Genomic DNA, 21,205 nt, shown 5'->3' on the forward strand with positions numbered 1-21,205 from the left:
TTCCTTTGGGTCCATACTAGTGCCTAGTCTTAAGGCAGTGCGTATGAGTCAAACCCTTTTTTCTCTCGGAGATAAGCATGCTTTTATAGTAGATAGAGATACTGAGATACCAAAGTGCATTTCCCGAATAATTGTTTGTTTAAAAAAAAAAACTTTCCTGTAAGCTGAGACAACACTATGGCCAGGATTCCCATCAGTATATGGAAATGAAGGGAGTCTTGTGCTCCACATGTGGCTTTTTCAATTTATTACGGGATCCTCAGGACTTCCCATTCCCTCCACAAGATACAACGAAGTCTGGTTCCTACTACTTACAGGATTGTAGTGAGACTCATGCGAAGCGTCAGATAAATGGGAACTGTAATTATTATTCACCCTTGTTTCCTTCTCTTTTAAGCTCTAGTTTCTTTGGTTTTGCCCAGATGACTTAAGATAATAGAAATAAGTGTTTTTTCTTCCCCTCTTCAGGAATTCACTGAATCTATGACTGACTTTTCAAAAATATTCACCTTTCTGTCTTCTGTAATTTGTCTTAAACCAAAGAAGTAATTATTGTGTTTTCTAAAAATTCAAGTGTGAATTTACCTGACAGAGGAAAGTATGTGGTGGGGGGAGGGTTTAGATGGACCAAAATACCTTGAACTCTTAAAAAACAAACAAACAAACAAAAACCCCAAACCATAACTGTCTGGGAATATTGGACAATAGCTTCCTTTTTGCAAATAGCCATGAGTCTCCCCTGGTCATGCATTTTTGGAGTAATTGGGTACTGCTACTTCTCACTTGTTCAAGTTTAAAGACCCACACAGGTCTTTCTGGCTCACTGAGAGTAATAAGCTACACAAGGCGGATAGACAGCACCGTGGATAGAGGTTTGGACTTAGGAAGTCCTGGGTTCAAATCCTGGCTCATATATGTAGTGATTGGCAAGTCCCTTAAATTTGCTTAGCCTTAGTTTCCTCATCTACAAACTGGGGATAATAATAGCATCTATTTCCTAAGGTGTTTTGAGGATTAAATGTATATGTATATATATAATATATATGTATATATATATATAATTTATATGTATATATATATAATATATATGTATATATAATATATATGTATATATACAATATATATGTATATAATGCTTTGCCTACATAAATGTAGGTCATTACTGTTGTCGCTGTTCTTATGAAGCTCTTTGCCCAGGATGAGCTCTTTCTTTAACTTGCCATGTCATTGGGCTTTTCTGGTCCTTTTTTGACCTCTTGGTTCAGGGTTCATCCTGGGATCTTTTCTGCTTTCTTGCTGCTGATTCCTTTTCTACTTAGTGGCGCAATGGTTAGAGCACCAGGCTTAAAGTCAGGAAGACCTGAGTTCAAGTCTAGCTTCAGAAACTTCCCAGCTGTGTGACCTTGGGCAAGTCACTTAACCTCTGCTTGCCACTGGAAAAGAAAATAGCAAATCACTTTAGTATCTTCACCAAGAAAAGCTCATGGACAGAGAGCCACAGGGTGAGGAAGAGTTGAACTGAACAATGACAACTTTCTCTAGAGTTTATTAAAAGTCCTCTTGAGTTTATTCCTTCTAAGATGCTGTGTTGATGACCTACTGTGCTATTCTCCTCTCCTCCCCTGCTCAGACTTAGCCTTTGTTTCTAGCCTTTTATAGACTCTATATCAATTTTCTATGTATTCTTGAACAGCATAAGCTCTTGTTCCCACCCCTAATCTGGGTCTTATATCTTATCTCTCAAGATCTCCATTGGTGTCATAGAAGATTCATGCGCAATCTATATTGTGGGTTCTAACAGTGGATGGCGCCAAACCGAATACAACTGTGGCATCCATTTGTAAGAGTTGACCAGGCAGTTGGTTGAGAGGGCTTCCCACTTCCCTTCTTGGATAAAGTATGCATATCTTCTGCTTGCTCTCTCTGCTACAATCTCTCCCTATTCCTGTCCATCTCCCACTCAGTTGTCAAAGTGATTTTCCAAAAGGTTTCCCCGACCATGTCACTCCCCTACTCAATAAACTTCAGAGACTCCTATCACTTCCAGGATCAAATATGAACTCCTGTTTGGTGCTCTAAGTCCATCATACTCTGACCCCTACACACACACACACACACACACACACACACACACACACACACACATCTCCAGTCCACTTCCACCTTATACCCCGACACATGCACATATATACTCTGGGATCCAGTGACATTGACCTCCTTGCCATTCCTTGAACAAGATACTCCATCTCCCATCTCTGCACATTTTCACTGGCTCTCCTTCATGTATGGAATGCTCTTCATCTTCATCTGTGCCAGACTTCCCTGACTTCCTTCGGATTGCAGCTAAAGTTGTTCAGCTAAAACTAGCTAAAAGCCTTCTAGAGGAAGCCTTTCCCAATCCCTCTTAATTTTAGCCCCTACCTCTGTTGATTATTTCCTAATTATCCTTCATAGTTTGTTTGTACATAGTTGTTTGTATGTTGCCTTCTTCATTAGATTGTTGGTTCCGTGAGGGCAGATATTGTCTTTTTCTTTTCTTTATGTCTCCAGAGCTTATCCCAGTACCCGGCACATAGTAGGTGACTAATAAATGTTTAATGACTCTAAGTTGTACTGTGGTTCTAGGAGGCTTGGTGGGGTGGGTAGCAGGTGGGGTGGTGGCTGAACACATAGTAAAGAGAAGTTCACTAGAATAACAAAGAGTTGCTCCATGGAAAGTCTCAGTTAGCTCCCTTCCAAGGAGAGTTTATAAGCTATTTCAAAGCTTTATGTGTTTTTGTATTTCTCTATGTAATCCTGTGAATGTTTTGTGTATATGCATTCCCCATAGCTATGGGCTATCCTGGATGTTTATTTGGAAGCTAACACCTGTTATCCACATCTGTGGACATATGGGCAACAGCCAAACACAAGCCATATTTGGAGATTTCCCTAATATATACCGCAAATGGGTTCCCTTTTAGGGTCAGCCCTCAAGAGCAGACCTTATCTGTTAGGACAGAGTTTTAGAGGTCCTTGGACCATGGGTATTAGACTAAGAAACAAGCATATAATCCTTACACCCAAATGAACAATGCTGCACAAACCCCTAATAGCTGTTATCACAATGACACCATTACATCATATCTCTGTCCCCATCTATTGGGACCCCCCAAAAGGAAAAGCCTTAGAATCATTTTTCTAAAGGTTCTTGCCAAGGTCTGTTAGGGCCAACACATAGGTATTGACTGTCGTTTCAGCAGACATCAAGACTTACTGATCCAAGAGGTAAATATTGATTAAGGTGAAACTAAGGTCAATACTTGCCTCTTGGGACAATAAATCTTAATGTTTACTAAAACCTGCAGACACAACACATAACAATGTTGTGTACTGGGGGTTTGACCCTGGAGTTCTTATAGGTAGCAGAGGCCCACAGCTATTGTCTGGGGCCTTGCCAGTTCTTTCCAATATGATGTGTCCTCACTGCTTTGCTTTGCATAATTGACAAGTTTCTGAAATGTTGCATGTAAAACAAATATTTCTAACAAAATGACAATTAAAATGCAGTGGGGGTGTTTGGTGGTGAAAGAAACCTTAATATGAACAATTTTGTTAAATAAAAAATTCTTTTTTTTAAGACTGTGTCTCCCCATCTCATCGATGCTAAAAAATGTAGGGGATACTCAGGACTTATCCCACTACTCTTCACCATGGAAACTTTTTCCTTCTCTATTTTCAGCTTAGGCTGGTTCATCCCTCCTTAGGCAACTGGGAAGCCTGCTGCTCCCAGAAGTTCACTCTATTAGTACTATGTTTAGTTTGGATATTTGATCACCCTCATCAACTGTATCTCAGAACTCCTGAGCTCAAGAGATCCTCTAGTCTCAGCCTCCCTGCTATCTGGGATTAGCACCACTATGCCCAGATAAGAATTTATTTTTCACAACAATTAATCATCTGGGATCTTCTGATCTACCTTCTGTGTAAATATTTCCATACATTGAGTTTACTTAAAGAGAGGTAAATCTGTTCAAGGTTTAGCAAATATACTTGAAACTAGGACTATTATTTCTGAATATGTATTTTTTTGGTATAGACCTTGAGTAGTAGGGAAGCTGGCAAAATTATATTTTTAATATTTCATACTTTCAAAGAGGTCAGAGTTTGCTTCACCCTAGGTGGAGACAGACAAAAGCACAGGGAGATAGAGAGAAAAAGAGACAGACACAGTACTACGTGTGAATAGAGAGCTAGATTCAGGGTCAGAGTTCAAGCCCTATGCCAGAAAGAATCCCACCTGGATGTGGCACAGGTGGTACAACCCACAGACCCGAGGCAATGGGATAAGGATCATATCAAAATCTGAAGGAGCCATTTTCCTGGAAGAGTAATGATAGAAAGGACTGACTGCTGTCGTGTTAATATTTCTAAGTTGATAAAGACACCATTCACTTCTTAAAAACACTGAGAACTTGAGATGAAAAATAAAAAATGAGAAGCAAAGGTACTCACCAGAATAACTTTTCTTTGTGGTTTCAGCAACTTTGGTTTGTGGAAAGCATTAGCTATTGGAGCTAAGGAAACAAACAGACAAATTAGTCTGCCAGTCCCACTTAGGAGATGGAGAAAACACATGCAGTTATCATTCCAGACCATGCCCTCCTTTCCTCCGCCTGGTCAAATATTCATAGGAACAAACAGGCCTCTTCATCAAGCCATCTCACACCCCAATCCACCATCTCGGGTGGTTTTATTTTCTTAAAAGGTACAGGACACACCATCTTCCTGACTTCCAAATTCAATATGGAAGCTCCCTCCGTACTGAGCATATCCAATAAATAGGGTAAGAGCAAAGATGATCCCACTGTAGGACAATGTTCCTTTGTAGCTCTTTCTGGAATTTCCCTTTCTCACAAAGATGATATCTGGAAAATGAGCATCTTCTGGTTTAACAACTGTTAGAACTAGAGAGAGCCAAAGTATTACCTCTGGAATTAACCCAGAATACATTTGTCTATCTATTTCTTCACTTTTAATAAATTATAGTACTGGTCTTTCCCCAGAGCATGCTGGAGGAAGCAATACTAATAACTTTAACTAATAACTTTAATAAAACATAGAACTTTAAACTTTTCAAAATACGTTCACATACATTATCATAATTGATTTTCATGGCCACCCTCTGGAGAACATAGGGGATATTATCTCATTTTCCTTTTTAGTCAGACTTGCGATTTTACCAATTTAGGGAGCTTCCAATGTGGAAAGTCCCTTTCCTGATGCATGTCAGCAATGCATCTGTCTTAGAGAGTTATCTTGGCCTCCGAAATGTCAGAGAATCACAGAAGCACAGATTTAGGGATAAAAAGGCACTTAGAGGTCATCTAGTTGAACTGCCTCATTTTAAATACGAGGAAACTGAAACACAGAGAAATTAAGTGACTTGCCCAGGGTCATAGAGCTAGGAAGGGCATCAGGTAGGATTTGAGCCCAGGTCTTTCTAACTCCAAGGCCAGCCTTCTGTGTATTAGGCTATGTTGGTTCTAATTCCTTTTAATTTTGTAAAATGTTTAAATTTTTTTGTTATTTAAATTATTAATTTTTTAAATTTTAATTTAATTTTAAAGATAAGAAAACCTGGGTTCGTAGAAATTAAGTCAAATTGCCCATTATCACAAACGAATCAGGTTCAAAACCAAACATAAAACCCACGTGTCTTGTCCCAATATAGTATAGTGGATAGAGTTCTAGAAGGTCTGGGTTCAAATCCTTCTTCTGGAACTTAGCAGCTATGTGACCATGGGCAAGTGACTTAAACTTTCTGAGCCAAGGATAACTCTCCAAGACTATCAGTTAGAGACAAGTTATGATGTACACAGGAGGAGGGAGTTTCCACCCTCATGAAATTGTATGTCCTTCACAAGAATTATATAACCATGGGTATAATTACAAGTATTATGCAACCATGAACTTCCATAAGTTTCCATATTTATAAAATTGGTTCCTTAATGTCTCTAGTACCCACCCCCACAGGGCTATCCTAAGGCTCAAATGAGGTATGTATATATATGCCCTTTGCAAACATTAAGGACTTCGGCTCCTATTATGATTATGATTGCTATATTGGCATATTCACTATAGATCTTCAATCTACAGCTTTCTATTCCTTCTTTCAAGCCAATTCAAAAAACATCTATTAGTGCTTACTATGTGCTCACAGGAAAAATTCCAGACAAATTTTCAGGGCTTTTTGGCTTTGAGTTTGTGAAGATTCATGTCCCTTTCAGTACCTTTGGCAGGAACTGCAGGAGGGACGTCAGGCTTCTCTTTCCTCTTCTTGGTCTTTTTTGGTTGGAGAGGCGACAAGCTTGTCACACTGGTGACTGTCTCCCCAGAGCTGTGAAGAGAAAGACTCCTTATGAAGTTCCTGAGCAGCCAGGCAGGAATGGGAAGCATAGAAAGAGACAAACTGACTGGGAGGCAGAGGAGACTGAAAAAGAAACAGAGACAGATAGGGACATAGAGAGGACAGAGAGACAGGAGGGAGAGAGAGGGGAGAGTCGAAGAAAAGTAAGAGTGGAAAGAGAAAAAGGAGGAATATAGAAATGGGGGGAAAGAGGAGAGAAAAAGACAGAGACAGAGAAGAGAGAGAAAGAAGGAAGAGAGCAGAAGAAGAAAGGGGAGGGAGAAAAAGAAGGGAGAGAGAGGAGAGGTAAAAAAGATAAAGGAACAGAGTTGACAGAGATAAAGAGGAGAGAGAGAGGAAGGAGGGAGAGAGTCAAAAGAAAGAGAGAGAGGAAGGAGAGAAAGGAAGGATAGAGAAAGAGTAGGGAAAGACAGAGGGGGAGAGAGAAAAGACAAAGAAATAGGGATGGACAAAAAGATGGAGGAGAGATAGAAAGGCAAGAGAGAAAGAAGATAAAGAAAGAAAGAGGAGAAAGAAGGAAGAAAGAGGAGAGAGAGAAAAAGATAAGAACACATACAGGGATAAAGAAAGAAGAGAGAGAAAGAAAAAGAGGAGAGTTGAGAGAGGAATGGAAGAAAGAAGGGAAAAGGAAGGAGAGAGAGGAAGGAGGGAAAGAAAGAAAGAAGGGAGAAACTGAAGGGAGAGCAAGAGACAAAGAAACAGACAAAGGAGACAACAAAAAGAGAGAAAGGAGGAAGAGAGAGAAAAAGAAGAGAGAAAGAGACAGAGATAGGGAGACAGACAGAAGAGAGAGAAAGGAGGAGAGAGGAGAGAAAGAGACAGACAAAGAGAGAGCAGGCCAGCAGACCCCATATCTACACCTGTTTTCCCAGCAGTATGACTTATGCCTATTTGTGCTGATGAACTAGGGATCCCAGTTATTCCGCAACTACCTCCAAGGCAGGTTAGTATCATTCTCAACTTTGGGTATGTCCATTGTTACTCCCAATGAAATGCAGAGTCATTGTTTTGCCTCCTATCCCACCTCTCATGTCCCACCATCTGTTTGCTTCATGTTTTTTTATAAGGTATAATAACGATCTTGACTATGTGTCTTCAAGGAAACTGTTTTTAAAAGTGCTTAGATCTGCAGAATGCTTCGCAAAGACACAAACATCCTATTAGATCCTCACAGCAACCCTGTCAAACAGATAGCACAGCTATTATCATTTCTCCATTTTAGAGGAGAGGAAAATGAGCCAGGTGGACCGCAGCACAGCCAGGACAGGGCCCTTTGGTTCACTGAACACCGTGATCAGGCACAGAGAGTGAAGAATGGGGGCCCAAAGAGATAAGTGAATGAGAGAGTGACAAAAGAAAATGAAGTGATAAACGTAATTACTTGGCCAAGTTAGCTTTTGATGTCACTTTATTCCTCAATAGTCCGAAGGCATTCACCATTAACTAAATCCAACACTCTAATATAAAAACTGGCTCTGGAATAAGAGGACCTGAGTTCAAATTGTCCCTCTAATGATTTTTACTTGTGTGATTTTCAGCCAGCCAATTAACCTCCCTAGGGACTTGGTTTCTTCATGTGTAAAAAGACAGGAGTGGTCTAGATGGCCTCTGAGAGCCTTTGTAGCTCTATGATCTTATTCATGCCTTAGATCAAGCACTGAACAGCTTTGTGACTTTGGGCAAAGTGCCTAAGCTCTCTGAGTCTGCTTCCTCTTCCAAAAGCTGGGAATAACAATCCTGGCACTCTTTCTTTCACAGGGTTGATGTGTCCAGTAGAATAAAGTCAGTGAAGCACCTTTTAAGCTGGAGAGCTATCCATTAATTATTTATTTGTTAGTGTTAGCATTGCTATTACTGATTCTAAGATACAATTCCACTAAAGTTCTACTCTGATACCTAATTCCAAACCCATAGGTCCAAAACCTATTAGACTTAGAGGTGCCCTTGGCTGCTTAAAAGCTCTGCCTGTGGAGTGCAAGCAGTGCAAAGGCTTTGCGCATGGGCCCAGAGACAGATTACATTTCTGTTAACCTAGGAATGGCCTAGCCAAGGTTCAGAGAGATTCTTACCCAGGTTTACTGCAGAGTGGTGAATTATTTGGATGAAGTAACTTTCAAAGACCAGTTGTTAAATCAGAGAGGGCTTGCAACATGGTGGAAGGAGTACCCACACATACCAAATTACAGGTCGTTATAGTATTGAGGCCTGATTATTACTGTTCTGGATCAAATTTAATGAAGAAGGAAAACAGCGTAGGGGGGAAAAGTGTCATCAGTTCCTAGATTTGATTGGTGTTAGGAAATTTGGCATGAGCAGCACTAAGTAAGCATTATCAGTTGGGCTTAAATACACAGCCAAGCAAATGTTCTGTAACACTGTTTATTTATTCAATAAACATTTACTGAACATAATTTTATGTAAACAGTATCCTGTCAAGCACAGGACTCTGAATGAATCAGATGACTATATTTGTCGTTGATTACACCCTCCAAATTCTAGTCAAACTGGCCTATTTGCTCTTTTCCATTCATAATATCCCATCTCTGCACCTTTGCATGGGCTGTGCCTCATGTCTGGAATTATCTCTCTTCTCACATGTCTCTTGGAATCCCTAGCTCCTTTCCATTCTCTCCCCTGCCCCAAATTAGTATATGTTTTGTATTTACTTCTGTGTATGGTCTATCTCTCCAGTAAAATGTAAGCTACTTCAGGATTGGAATTGATTTGTTTCTGTCTTGGTATTCGTAGTATGCAGCACAGTGACTGGCACATAGTAGGTACTTAATTATGCTTGTTGAATTGATTTGAAGTGTTAATTCTGTATTTCTTGTGAAAAGAAGGGAAGGGGAGAGAAGAGAATAAGTATTTATATATCTCTAACTATACCAGGCACTGTGCTAAGTGTTCTGCAAATGAATATTATGCCATTGGGTTGCATTACACCACAGGAAGAGAAGAGGAAGAGAAGAGAAGAAGAAAGGAGAGGAGAGGAGAGGAGCACTAACAAAGGAGAGGAGAGGAGAGAAGCACTAAGGAGATGAACAGGGAGGAGAGGAGAGGAGAGGAGAAGAGAGGAGGAGAGGGGAAAGGAGAAAGAAAGAGCGAGAGGGAAGAAAGAGGAGGAGAGGGAAGTTTGCAGACCTACAGGGAAGTTTCCTACCCACTGTGGGTTTAAGTTGCTTCATCTGTAAATGAGAGGGTTGAACTAGATGATCTCTAAGGCCTTTTCCAGCTCCAGATCTATGATCCTAAGAGATTCTCATCTGTAAAATGGGAGCACTGGACTAGAAGATGCCTAAGATCCCTTCTGGCTTTAACCAGATTGAGCTATGATTCTCCAACCATAGAGCTCCAGTGAGTTTTGATTTTGGGGTTCTGCTTCCATTCTTAGGCCACCATGTGCACAACTGAACATCACACAGGCACACAATTCAAATCATTATCCTCAGTGCATCTTAGTTCCTCCATTCAAACAACAATACTTGTGAGCACACTTGGCTGACAAACAGCACGTCTTTGTGTCTTGGGTTTCCAATAAAAGGGAAGTGAAGGTATTATCTTAGGGCCGAACAGTGTAGCATTGTATCTCTGACAGGAAAGAACAAGCTTCTCTGGAGCCAAAAAAAGGGAGGAAGTTGGGAAAACATGCATGGATGGAAACTCCCTGAAAATGAGGATGCTTGGTTAGCTGGAGAGAACTGCTATTTGTGGGTAACTTATTTTTAAACCTCATTGCCTGATCTTTCTCTTCTCTGGGCTGGGGAAATGCCAACACACTCCACATCCAGGGGGCTCGCATTTGTGTGGTGGACAAAAACCTTCCAAATGCTGACCACTTTCCATCCCAAAAAGATGTCAATTGTGTTGTGCCCTGTTTCTTCACACTCTGAATTAACATCCTTACCCTACAGACCCTAGTGTGCTGTGGAAATGGGGAAGAATGAATTGTCCCCCACCCCAACAAAAACTGGTTTGACTTCCAGATTCTCAAATGATATCTATAAAAACAGCCATGATGATGATGATGACGATGACTCCCATTTCTATGACGCTTTCAGATTTAAAAAATATTTCCCTAAAAATAACAATTTAGACTTTGACAGCCTCAGTATTTTGCACAATAACATTCTTTAAATGGCATATAAGAGGCAGCATGGTGTCAGAAACACCAGGTCCAAGTCTGGTCTCCTACTTAATGTCTGGGTGACCATAGGCACATCTCTTAGCCTCTCTCTACCTTGGGCAACTCCCTTGGATTTAACTACCAGGTCTTAGATGGACTCTAATCTGTTGTTGGAAGGATTGATCATACCTAAAGTTCCATAGGATGACAAAATCACCAATCCTCTGAATATGAGCATATGAGAGTATAGGAAATCTATGAGACTAGACCACACTGAGTTTAACCAGTGCAATGAAAAAAGGGCTGGATTTGGAGTCAGGAGACTTGAGTTCTGTAACTTCAGGTAATCCAGTGACCCTGGATCTCAGTTTCCTCATCCGTAAAATGGGGAGAACACTTGTACTTCTGACATCACAGGGTCATTGTGAGGAAAGTGCTTTCTAAGCCTTAGAGTGCTATAGAATTATGAGCTAATATGAACTGTTATCATTTCTTGAGTCCCCATCGTATGGCACCGAGAGAGCTAGACACAGGTTCGAGTCCCAATCCTAAACTGCTTATGGACTGTGTGTGACCCTAAGCAAGTCACTTAATCACTCAATGTCCCACACAACTCTCTAGACCTATAAATTACAGGATGGCTGCTGATTTTCTGTGGTAGAAGTGTCTGCAATGTGAGCTCCCAATGAAATCACAGATCCATACCAGAAGTTAGTAATTCTTTGAGGAGGAGGAGAATGACTTTGATAGTGATGATTTCATGAAACCAAATGGACACATGTATATATCTATATCTATATATCTATATATATCATATATATACACACATATATATAGAATTTATATCTAGCTTTCTGCTTTTTTGATATTTTGATTTTTTTTTCCAAATCATTCCTTTTTTTTCTTCTCTAACCACAATTCATTTGGGTTACTACTGATGGTGGTCAGTAATATTCCTCTCACCTTTCTGTTTTAGTGAGGAAACAAAGCAGTCTAAAGCCCTAAGGAGAGACAAGAGATTTCTTGATTCTATATTATGCTCTGTGATTAGAAGCAAACTATTCAGCAACCTCAAATCTTCATTGCTCTCATGCCCTTGGTGTGCTGGGATAATGTCAGCCATACTTGACATGATCATTTCAGAGGGGAAAAAGTCCTTTCAATATTTCCTACATCCTTAACATGCTCTTATCTAAATCATATTGAAAATAGTAGGCAGAAAATACAGTCAGACTTTTTCAATTTCGTCTTTCTGGTCCACTTTTAAAGCCTTTATCCATAAATCTTCTGCCTCTCCCATCACCTGTCTTTCACTTGACCTTCAGAAAGGAAAGCTCATATTACTGTGGATATCTTGCATCCACAGAAGTGGCAGAGTTTCTTTGAAGAAATAATAAGATCCATTCAGAAATTGTGCTTATACTCAGTAACCCAGTCTCTCAACACTTCTGTGATATTATTGCAGTCTCCTCTGTAGTGTTTTTGAAATTTTTTCACCTTGTTTCTCATTTTACCACTCCTCATCACAAACTGCTCTTCATGGGTGGGATCTAGCAAAGAAGGATGCTCCTATTAGAAGCTCATCACTTCTGGCTCTCTGCTTGGTGATTAACATCAAGACTTGGAAATGTCTGAAAGGATTAGGTAAAAGGTTCTTATGCATTGTTTGGTAGGAGAGGTCAAATCAGTTCAATTTAGCAGCCTAGCATTGCGTTATGTTAGACAGTAGGGCAACAAAAGGAAAAATGACAGACACTACCCTTGAGGAGTTTACATTTTATGAAGGGGTGTGTTGTACTAAGGGAATGAAACATGCACACAATCAAGTAAATCCAAAGTGCATACATGGATATTTCAAAAGGAAAAGGGTGCTTATGTCTAGGGCACCAGGAAAGGTCTCATGCAGGGGGTGGCACTCAAGCTGTTATTCTTGGGAAGCTAGAGGTAAGCCTCATTGTAGGAATAGAGCACTTTCCTATGGGGAAGAATGATGCCATCATGGAGGGGATCCCTAGAAACATCATCCTATGTGATGGTAAAGCAAAACCAAGAGATTTGATTCTCAGATAACACATAGATTCCCATAGAAGTCTTCTTTGCTGGAACTTTGAGTAGTGAGGTTATAGTATTCTGAGGAGTCCCCATAGAGCATGTCTACTATTTCCAGTCCCATTTTCAGTCTGTCTTCCACTCCACTCAGTGAAATGAAATCCCTTCATACCAAGGGTTATTTGTGACCCTCCAAATGGGACAACTTTTGCCCCCTACTTGTACATTGCCTTTCTCTTAGAATCTTTATTCTTTGAGTTCTCCCCTACTTCTATATCTATACATATATATGTATATGTATATATGTATGTATGTATGTATATACACACATGTATATACATATATACACTACATATATACATATGTATATCATACGCACACATAGCCTAACGCACACACGCACACACACACACATATATATATAAAGTCCCTTGGATGACTAGCATATTAGCAAAGATTAGATTATTTGATTAATCCAATAAAAGCTACTATCATATTGCAGAAGGCATAATACCCAGGGAACAGAACACAGGACAGGGAGGTTTTAATGAGGATAGGGAAAGAAGGCAGGACATAGGCCAGGCTATCTAAAGCCAATGAGACACAATAAACACCACACTGCATTTGGAGAGGATAACCCAAAGAATTAGAAGCTGAGAGCCAATATGTTTGCAGGGCATATGTTTCTGGGTACATGCTTAGAACATCATGAGAATAATATGCAGGTCTCTTAGGCAAAGATATGAGTATATCCAATTTTGTTTTAATAGCAAAGGAAAGTAAAATGATTCTAGGTTCCCGGGTTGGAAATAGGAAGAAAACAGTCCTACCTGTTCTGGGGGCATTTCACCAAATAATGTTTCACTGTAAAAGGAAAAACAAAACAAAACAGAAGACTGTAAATAAATGCTATTTCATAACTAAGCATTTTAGGAGTTAGCATTTTAGGAGTTATTGGAGATTCTGGGGCTCGGGGAAGCTGCTTGTATCATTACCACTAGACAGTCACTAGTTATGGGATCCTACAGGGCCCGTCTTGTGCTTACCTGTGGCATACTGGGAATGTAAGGTGGAGATCTAGCAACAATTCCTTAAAACCAACAGAATTGTGATGTTGAAACTCAAGTCAGCATAAGGGTCAAAGAAATCCACCCAAACTCCAAGGACCAATTGTGTCAACAGGAATTGTCACATAAGAAAAATTATGACCTAAATGGAACTCAGCTGCCATATTATGCATTGTAATATCACCCTCTTCCATAAGTGGAGCATCAGTTATCAAAAAGTTCTACCACACAGAATACAGCCTTAAAGCATGTATCCTGTCCATGCTACTGTTTGAGAATATGCTGACTCCTAAGAGACTCTCTAACACTTTAAATTACTTATTAACACTGGGCCTCAGTCACATCATCTATAAGATAGGAGGGTTGCATTAAATCAAAGGTTCTTAACCTGGTGTCTATGAACTTAAAAAATGATATCTAGTGTTTTTCAGTCATTTCCAACTCTTTATGACCTCATTTGGGGTTTCATTGGCAAAAATACTGGAGTGGTTTGCCATTTCTTTCTCTAGCTCATTTGTACAGATGAGGAAACTAAGGCAAACAGGATTAAGTGACTTGCCCAGGGTCACACAGCTAATAGGTGTCTGAGACCAGATCTGAACTCAGGAAGATGAGTCTTCCTGATAACATAACTGTATTTAACTATCATTGGTTTCCTTTGGAATGCTGTGAATTGTATTCTATGCATTTGAAAAAATTATCCTGAGAAGAGGTCCACATGCTTTACAGGATTGCCAAAAGGGTCCATAACACAATACAGGTTAAGAACTCCTGTTCTAAATGATCACTAGGTCTTTTTTCCATCTATAAATCCTATGATCCTATCATTTATCTCTATGTAAGTTCATCTTTTAAGACTTGGGCTATCATTTTAGCCTGTCAAGGTCTTTCTGAATACTAATCCTGTGAATTTTCTCTGTCTCACCAACAGGACTCTCACAGAATTGATAAGCATGTTACCTAAGTGGAGAAACAAAATGTGAGATAGCAGACTTTCCTTCCAATTGAAATCAATCCATTACCCAGTTCTCTTCAGGTATGGTTCTTTAACTAGTTATGTTAAACCTTACTACGCTATCATTTTGTCAATATTTCTTTGTTTTTTTCTACCAGGACATAAATAGAAACATTGGCAAATTCCTTGTGAGAGTACAAATAGATTTTATCTATGGTATCCTGTAGTATGGAACAATGGAAAAACTGAAGAATCTTAAGCGAGAGGAGCAGGTGCCAGATCCCAGGTCTGTTGTTTTTACTTTTTGTTGACTTTTGGTAAGTCATTTAATTTCTCTGACCATCAGTTTTCTCATCTGTAAATAAAGGGGCTTGACAAGGTGACCTCTGAGATCCCTTTCAGCTCTCAAACTCTTACCCTTGATCTGCCCATTTAGTAGCTTTGTCCAAAAGAAAATTAGGCTAAGTCTGGCATGACTTGTTCTTAGTGAACCAATGTTGGCTTCTAATGATCACTGCTTCTTTTTCTAGGCATTATTCCCTTTCTATTTCCAGGTAGTTTTTTTTAAATCCATTCTAGAATATAAGTAGGAAAATCTACAAGAGTGAATCTCAGCATCTAACCTCCTTGGAAATATTCTCACTATCAAATGCAGTGTTCTGTACGTGGTTGTTTTTAACAGGTAGAAATGGTCTGAATGTTTGACAAAGGAAACAATTTTTAAGACTATAATTTTATATATGAGATCAACAGCTGAGGTCAAAACTAAGAAAGGAGGAAATAAGCCAAGAAAATTCTCCTTAAAGAGGGAAAATTCACAATCTGAAGATGGTTGTGATTTACCTCTATGCATTTCTGACTCATAACTGTGGATGACACATACTTTAAGAATTTCAAATGTTCTATAAGTTTAATTTTTTCTATAGTACTGTGAATTCTGCTTTTTAAAAAATCCCTTTAGGAAATGATTTGACTCTATTAACTGGCTGATTTGATTAAAAGGAACCCTGTGAATAGGATTGCTAATTTAGAGGAACTTCCATTCTAGGAGGGTTTTTTTTTTCCTTAATAGTATTTTATTTTTTTCCAATTACATGTAAAGATAATTTTCACCATTCATTTTTGTAAAAATTTGGGCTCCAAATTTTGCTCTCTCCCTCTCTTCCCCTCCTTCCTCAAGAAAGCAAGCAATCTGATACAGGTTATACATGTACAATCATGCTAAACATATTTCCACATTAGTCATGTTGTGAAAGAAGAATCAGAACAAAAGGGAAAAATCACAAGAAAGAAAAAAACAAAAAGCCCAACAAAAGTGAAAATAGCATGCTTTGATCTGCATTCAGATTCAATAGTTCTTTTCTCTGGATGTGGGTAGCATTTTCCATCATGAGTTTTTTGGAATTGTCTTTAATCAGTGTTGTTGCTGAAAAGAGCTAAATCTATCATAGTTAATCATTGCACAATGTTACTGTTGCTGTGTGCAATGTTCTCCTGGTTCTTTTCATTTCACTCTACATCAGTTCATGAGAGTCTTTCCAGGTTTTGCTGAAATCTGCCTGCTCATCATTTCTTATAGCACAATAGTATTCCATTACATTCATATTCAACAATTTGTTCAGCCATTCCCCTATTAATGGGCATCCCCTCAATTTCCAACTCTTTGCCACCACAAAAAGAACTGCTATAAATATTTTTGTACATGTGGGTCCTTCTCCCTTTATTGTGATCTCTTTGGGATACAGACTTAGCAATGGTGTTGCTGGATTAAATGTAGGCACAGTTTTATAGCCCTTTGGACATAGTTCCAAACTACTCTCTAGAAAGGTTGGATAAGTTCACAACTCTACCAACAATGTATTACTGTTCCATTTTTCCCCATATCTTCTCCAATATTTATCATTTTCCTTTTCTGTCATGTTAGCCAATCTGATAGGTATGAGGTGGTACCTCAGAGTTGTTTTAATTTGCATTGCTCTAATCAATACTGATTTAGAGAATTTTTTCCATATGACTATAGATAACTTTAATTTCTTCATCTGAAAACTGCCTGTTCATATCTTTTGACTATTTATTAATTGGGCAATGATTTGTATTCTTATAAATTAGACTCAGTTCTCTGTATATTTTAGAAATGAGGCCTTTATCAGAAACACTGGCTTTTAAAAATTGTTTCCCAGCTTTCTGCTTTCCTTTTAATCTTGCTTGCATTGGTTTTGTTTGCATAAAACCTTTTTAATTTAATGTAATCAAAATTATCCATTTTGCAATTCCAAATGTTTTATATCTCTTGTTTGGTCATAAATACTTCCCTTCTCCATGGGTAAACTAGTCCTTGCTCTCCTAATTTGCATATGGTATCATCCCTTATGTCTAAGTCATGTACCCATTTCTATCTTATCTTGGTATAGTGTCTAGGAGGTTTTTGAAGCTTGGATAAGTATGAGGAGTAAAAAGTTATCTGAGACACTGGGTATATAGGGGGAGGGACCAAAAGAGGAAGAGGAAGGCACATCTTCTGGGAATGGCCACAAGGTGGCAGAATGAACACACATAGCCACTCCCTGCCATCCCAAGAAATTAATCTATAGACCAGGGAGATGAGTGGTTGGGGGAGATTCCCAGAGGGTCCTTGTAAATTTAAGATGGCTAGCAAGTCTGTCAGGGGAAAACCATTTAGCCTCACTTCTTCCACATCAGATTCCTATGTTGACAAGATCTCTGAGGTCTCTTCCAGAACTAACATATAACTGGAGTGTTTGACTACCATTGCTCTAGAGAAGTGAAACGGATATCTCCGTGAAATATTGTGCTTTTATTGGATATGAGAGATTAGATGGAGCCAATCAACAGCACCCCAAGTCTTGTGGAGACATAATAAAATAAATGTTGCACAGTGGTAGAAATTCAGGAGGATTAAGAAGGCCTCCTTGACCTCTCCCTCTGCCCACCCCTGCTATATACATATACATATATATGTACATATGTATGTGTATATATATATATACACATATATACACACATATAAAGATACATACATATATACATATATATCTATATATATATACACACATATTTTTTCTCTCCATTTATTAAATGATGTCAAGGATACTTTTAATAAAGCCTTTTAGTCTATAATCCGAAATTGTGATTAAAATGCAAATACTCTTGGAAGAAAAAAACACATTAATTTTATTTTATTTTCTTATGGGTCCATAGATTTAGCGCTAGACAGTACCTTAGAGGTCAATTAGTCCAAACACCCAACCTCCTTTTTTTTTTCTTTAACAGATGAAGAAAATAAAGCTCATCGGTACCAAGTGATTTGTCCAAGGTGACACAGCTTTACACAGATAGTTAGTGGAAGAACAGGGATTCAAACTAGTCCCCTAATTCCAAATCCAGTAGTCTTTCCACTATACCTTACTGCTCACTAACATCTGGTTCTTTCTTGTGATCAGATTTTGATTGGAAAAGAAAGAGAAACCGCAAGGCAGGAGAAACCATCATGTGGGCAGGTGGGTTAGAAGAGAAGGGACCACAAGCTAAGGGGACACAGATAAATCAGAGTAGTCAAAGACAAATTTCCAAAGACTTCCCAATCTTGCTGAGACCTGGCCCCATACCTAAAACTAGGGTAGTCAATGTCTAAGCTGACCTTCTGAGAGATAGACCAGATAGTCCAGGTAGCAAGAGTAGTCATGAAAGGAAAGTGCCCTTTGGGTTTGTTAATTAAACAAGAAGAATGGGAAGTCATCATAGAAAAGAGACAGCCAGGCCTAATGAATAGAAAGATAGCCTTAAAAATCAGCAAGACTTATTTTCAAATCCTACCTGAGGCATATACTGGTTAAATGACCCTGGGCAAGTCACTTAATTTTTCAGTGCTAAACAACTTCCTAAGTCTGTAAATTGCAGAGAAGGTGCATATCTGCATTACTAGAGGGAGATTTTGCACTGGAAGATCCCAAGAGCAAAGATATCACAGGTCTAGTCCTTGTGAGTTTCGTGGCAGAACTATCAGAAACCTCTTGGTTTGAGCATTTGCAGCCAAAGGAGCATTGGTTTTGAGATAAAAGACATCTTGAAGTGACTCCTGGAGGAAAATGACAGTTCTGGGCTTTGTCCTTGTATCCTTGACACTGACCACCAGACTTGGCAATCAACAAGCATTTTTCATAGTTGATTCCCACCAATCAATTAAATGCCTACTATGTGCTGGCGCTGTGAAGGGTGGTAAGGGTGCAGAGATGAAATGGAACAGTCTCTGCCCTCAAGGAGTTTACATTCTATCAGGAAGACAACATGTACACATATATAAGTATATACATAGTAGATACAAGGTAATTTGAGAGGGAGAAGGTACCACCATCTGGGGGATCAGAAAAAGCTTCATGAAAAAGGTCATCCTTGAGTTTCCTTTGAAGGAAACAAGCAGTTCCAAAAAGTGGAGGTGAAGAAAGAGTGTATTCCAGGAATGGGTGACAGCATTTATGCTAAATACTAAAAACACAAAGACTAAACCAAAGTACGCTCCACTCTAGAAGCTTACATCTATCAAAGAGGATGACATGTACATATGCAAGAATATATAGAATACATATAAGGTTGCTGGGAGAAATAACAATCTCAGATATGCAGACAATACCACTCCGGTGGTAAAAAGGAAAGAAGAATCAAAAAACCTCTTGATGAGAAAGAGGGGAATGCAAAATCTGGCTTGAAGCTTAATGTTGAAAAAACTAATATCATGACATCTAGTCCCATCACTTCCTGGCAAATAGAGAGAGAAGAACTGAAAGCCTTGTCAGATTTGAAATTCTTAGGCTCAAAGATCATTGCAGATGGTGACTGCAGGCACTAAATTAAAAGATGCTTGCTCCTTAGAAAGAAAACTATGGTATATCTGGCCAGCATACTAAAAAGCAAAGACATCACCTTGCTGATAAAGATCCAGATAGTCAAAGCTATGGTTTTTCCGTTAGAAATGTATGGCTGCGAGAGTTGGCTATAAAGAAAGCTGGGCATCATAGAATATGCTTTCAAACTGTGGTGCTGGAGAAGACTTCTGAGAGTCCCTTGGATAACAAAGAGTTCAAATAAGTCAATACGTAAAGAAATTAATTCTGACTGTGCATTGGAAAGACAAATAATGAAGCTTAAGCTTAAATACTTTGGTCACAGAAGACAGGATTCATCAGAAAAGACTGATGCTGGGAAGGACTGAAGGCAAAAGGAGAAGGGAATGGCACAGGGTGAGATGGATAGATAGTGTCATGGAAGCAACAAATATGAGATTGAACCAACTTCAGAAGACAGTGGAGGACAGAAGGGCCTGGTGTGCTATGGTCCATGGGGTCATGAAGACTTGGACATGCCGAACAACAACAATGGTGGGGGGAGTGGCACTGGCTACTAAAGAAAGGATCAGGAAAGACCTCATGTAGAAGCCCAGGGAACAAGAAAGTTTTCCAGGGATTGGGACACACAGTACTAAGGAGGTAAGGAGCCAGAAGATTGTGGGTCTTGTGTAAAGAAGAGGAAGAAGGCCAGTTTGAGTGGACAGTGGACTATAGGAGAAAGAGTAGTATATAATAAGTTTGGCACCAGGGCTTTAGATGCCAAACAGAGGGGTTTGTATTTGATCTCAGAGGTAGCAAAGACATAGTAACTATTTAGTAAATGTTTGCTGAATTGAATTCAAGGGCCCCCCCAGTTCAACACACCCATTTTACAGATGAAGAAATTGAGGCCCACAATGGCAAAAGTGATTTACCCAAAGTCACAGGTATAGTAAGCAGTCAAGGGAAGATTCAAACCCAGCTCCTCTGATTTGATATCTGTTGTTCTTCCCATTAGGCCATGTTACCTCTCATTCAACACTTCCCTTCAGGGAAAAATTATGATTCCCTTCAACCTTCTCTTCCCCCTGCCCCATCCCCTCTGCCCTTTTACCTCAAGAGGGTTTTGTGTGTTTGTAGCAAAGATGACATCTGCTTGATCAAGTTTCATATAATTCTGCTTGAGTGATTTTTGAACAGAATACCAAGCACAAGAGTAGGGTTTTCCTCACACTGATCCAAAGAATGATGGATCCTGTTGACCAATGTGTGTGTTTAAGGAAAGAAAAGAAAAGTGGAATCCGCAGTACTAGCATCCTGTGGCTGCTCTGCTGACCACCAAGGCTTTACAATACAGCTGGATATGGAAAAAGGACTCCCCAAAGTCTCATGGTAGGAGTTCCATCAGTAACTTTTCACATCTGTTTAGTTTCTGAATCAAAAGCCAAGAGCCTGAAACCAGCAGTGTGGCAAACTCAACTTGGCATCATCTCTACACCCAGCCCAGTTCTTTCTGACTCAAACCATCGTGAGTAACAAATAGACCACACAGTTGGATCACAGCTGACACCACCAATGTTGTGTGAAGTAAAGCAAAGTCATGGAGTGTTCAAACTGGAAGGAACCTTGAAGGGAATCCAATTCCCCCATATCATATATGAGGAAACTGAGGCCCATAGGTAAGAGGACTTGACTTTGGACACACGACTAGTAAACATCAAGAGCAGAGATTCAAAAGGAGGACTTTAAATCCAATGCTCT

At 39.3% G+C, this 21,205-nt stretch overlaps 1 protein-coding gene across 1 annotated transcript in view; it reads right to left on the bottom strand.

The window, feature by feature from the left end:
• The window catches only part of VSTM4 (V-set and transmembrane domain containing 4), a 104,515-nt gene that overhangs the window by 20,848 nt on the left and 62,462 nt on the right, over nucleotides 1-21,205 (bottom strand). The window contains exons 5-7 of the mRNA XM_036735512.1: nucleotides 13,412-13,445; nucleotides 6,273-6,379; nucleotides 4,495-4,556 (exon numbers count right to left, since the gene is read on the bottom strand). Coding sequence (XP_036591407.1) covers nucleotides 4,495-4,556; nucleotides 6,273-6,379; nucleotides 13,412-13,445 — 203 coding nt within the window. The remainder of the gene's footprint in view (nucleotides 1-4,494; nucleotides 4,557-6,272; nucleotides 6,380-13,411; nucleotides 13,446-21,205) is intronic.

Source organism: Trichosurus vulpecula, chromosome 8 (genome assembly GCF_011100635.1).
Source record: "Trichosurus vulpecula isolate mTriVul1 chromosome 8, mTriVul1.pri, whole genome shotgun sequence".
NCBI classification, from domain to species: Eukaryota; Metazoa; Chordata; class Mammalia; order Diprotodontia; family Phalangeridae; genus Trichosurus; species Trichosurus vulpecula.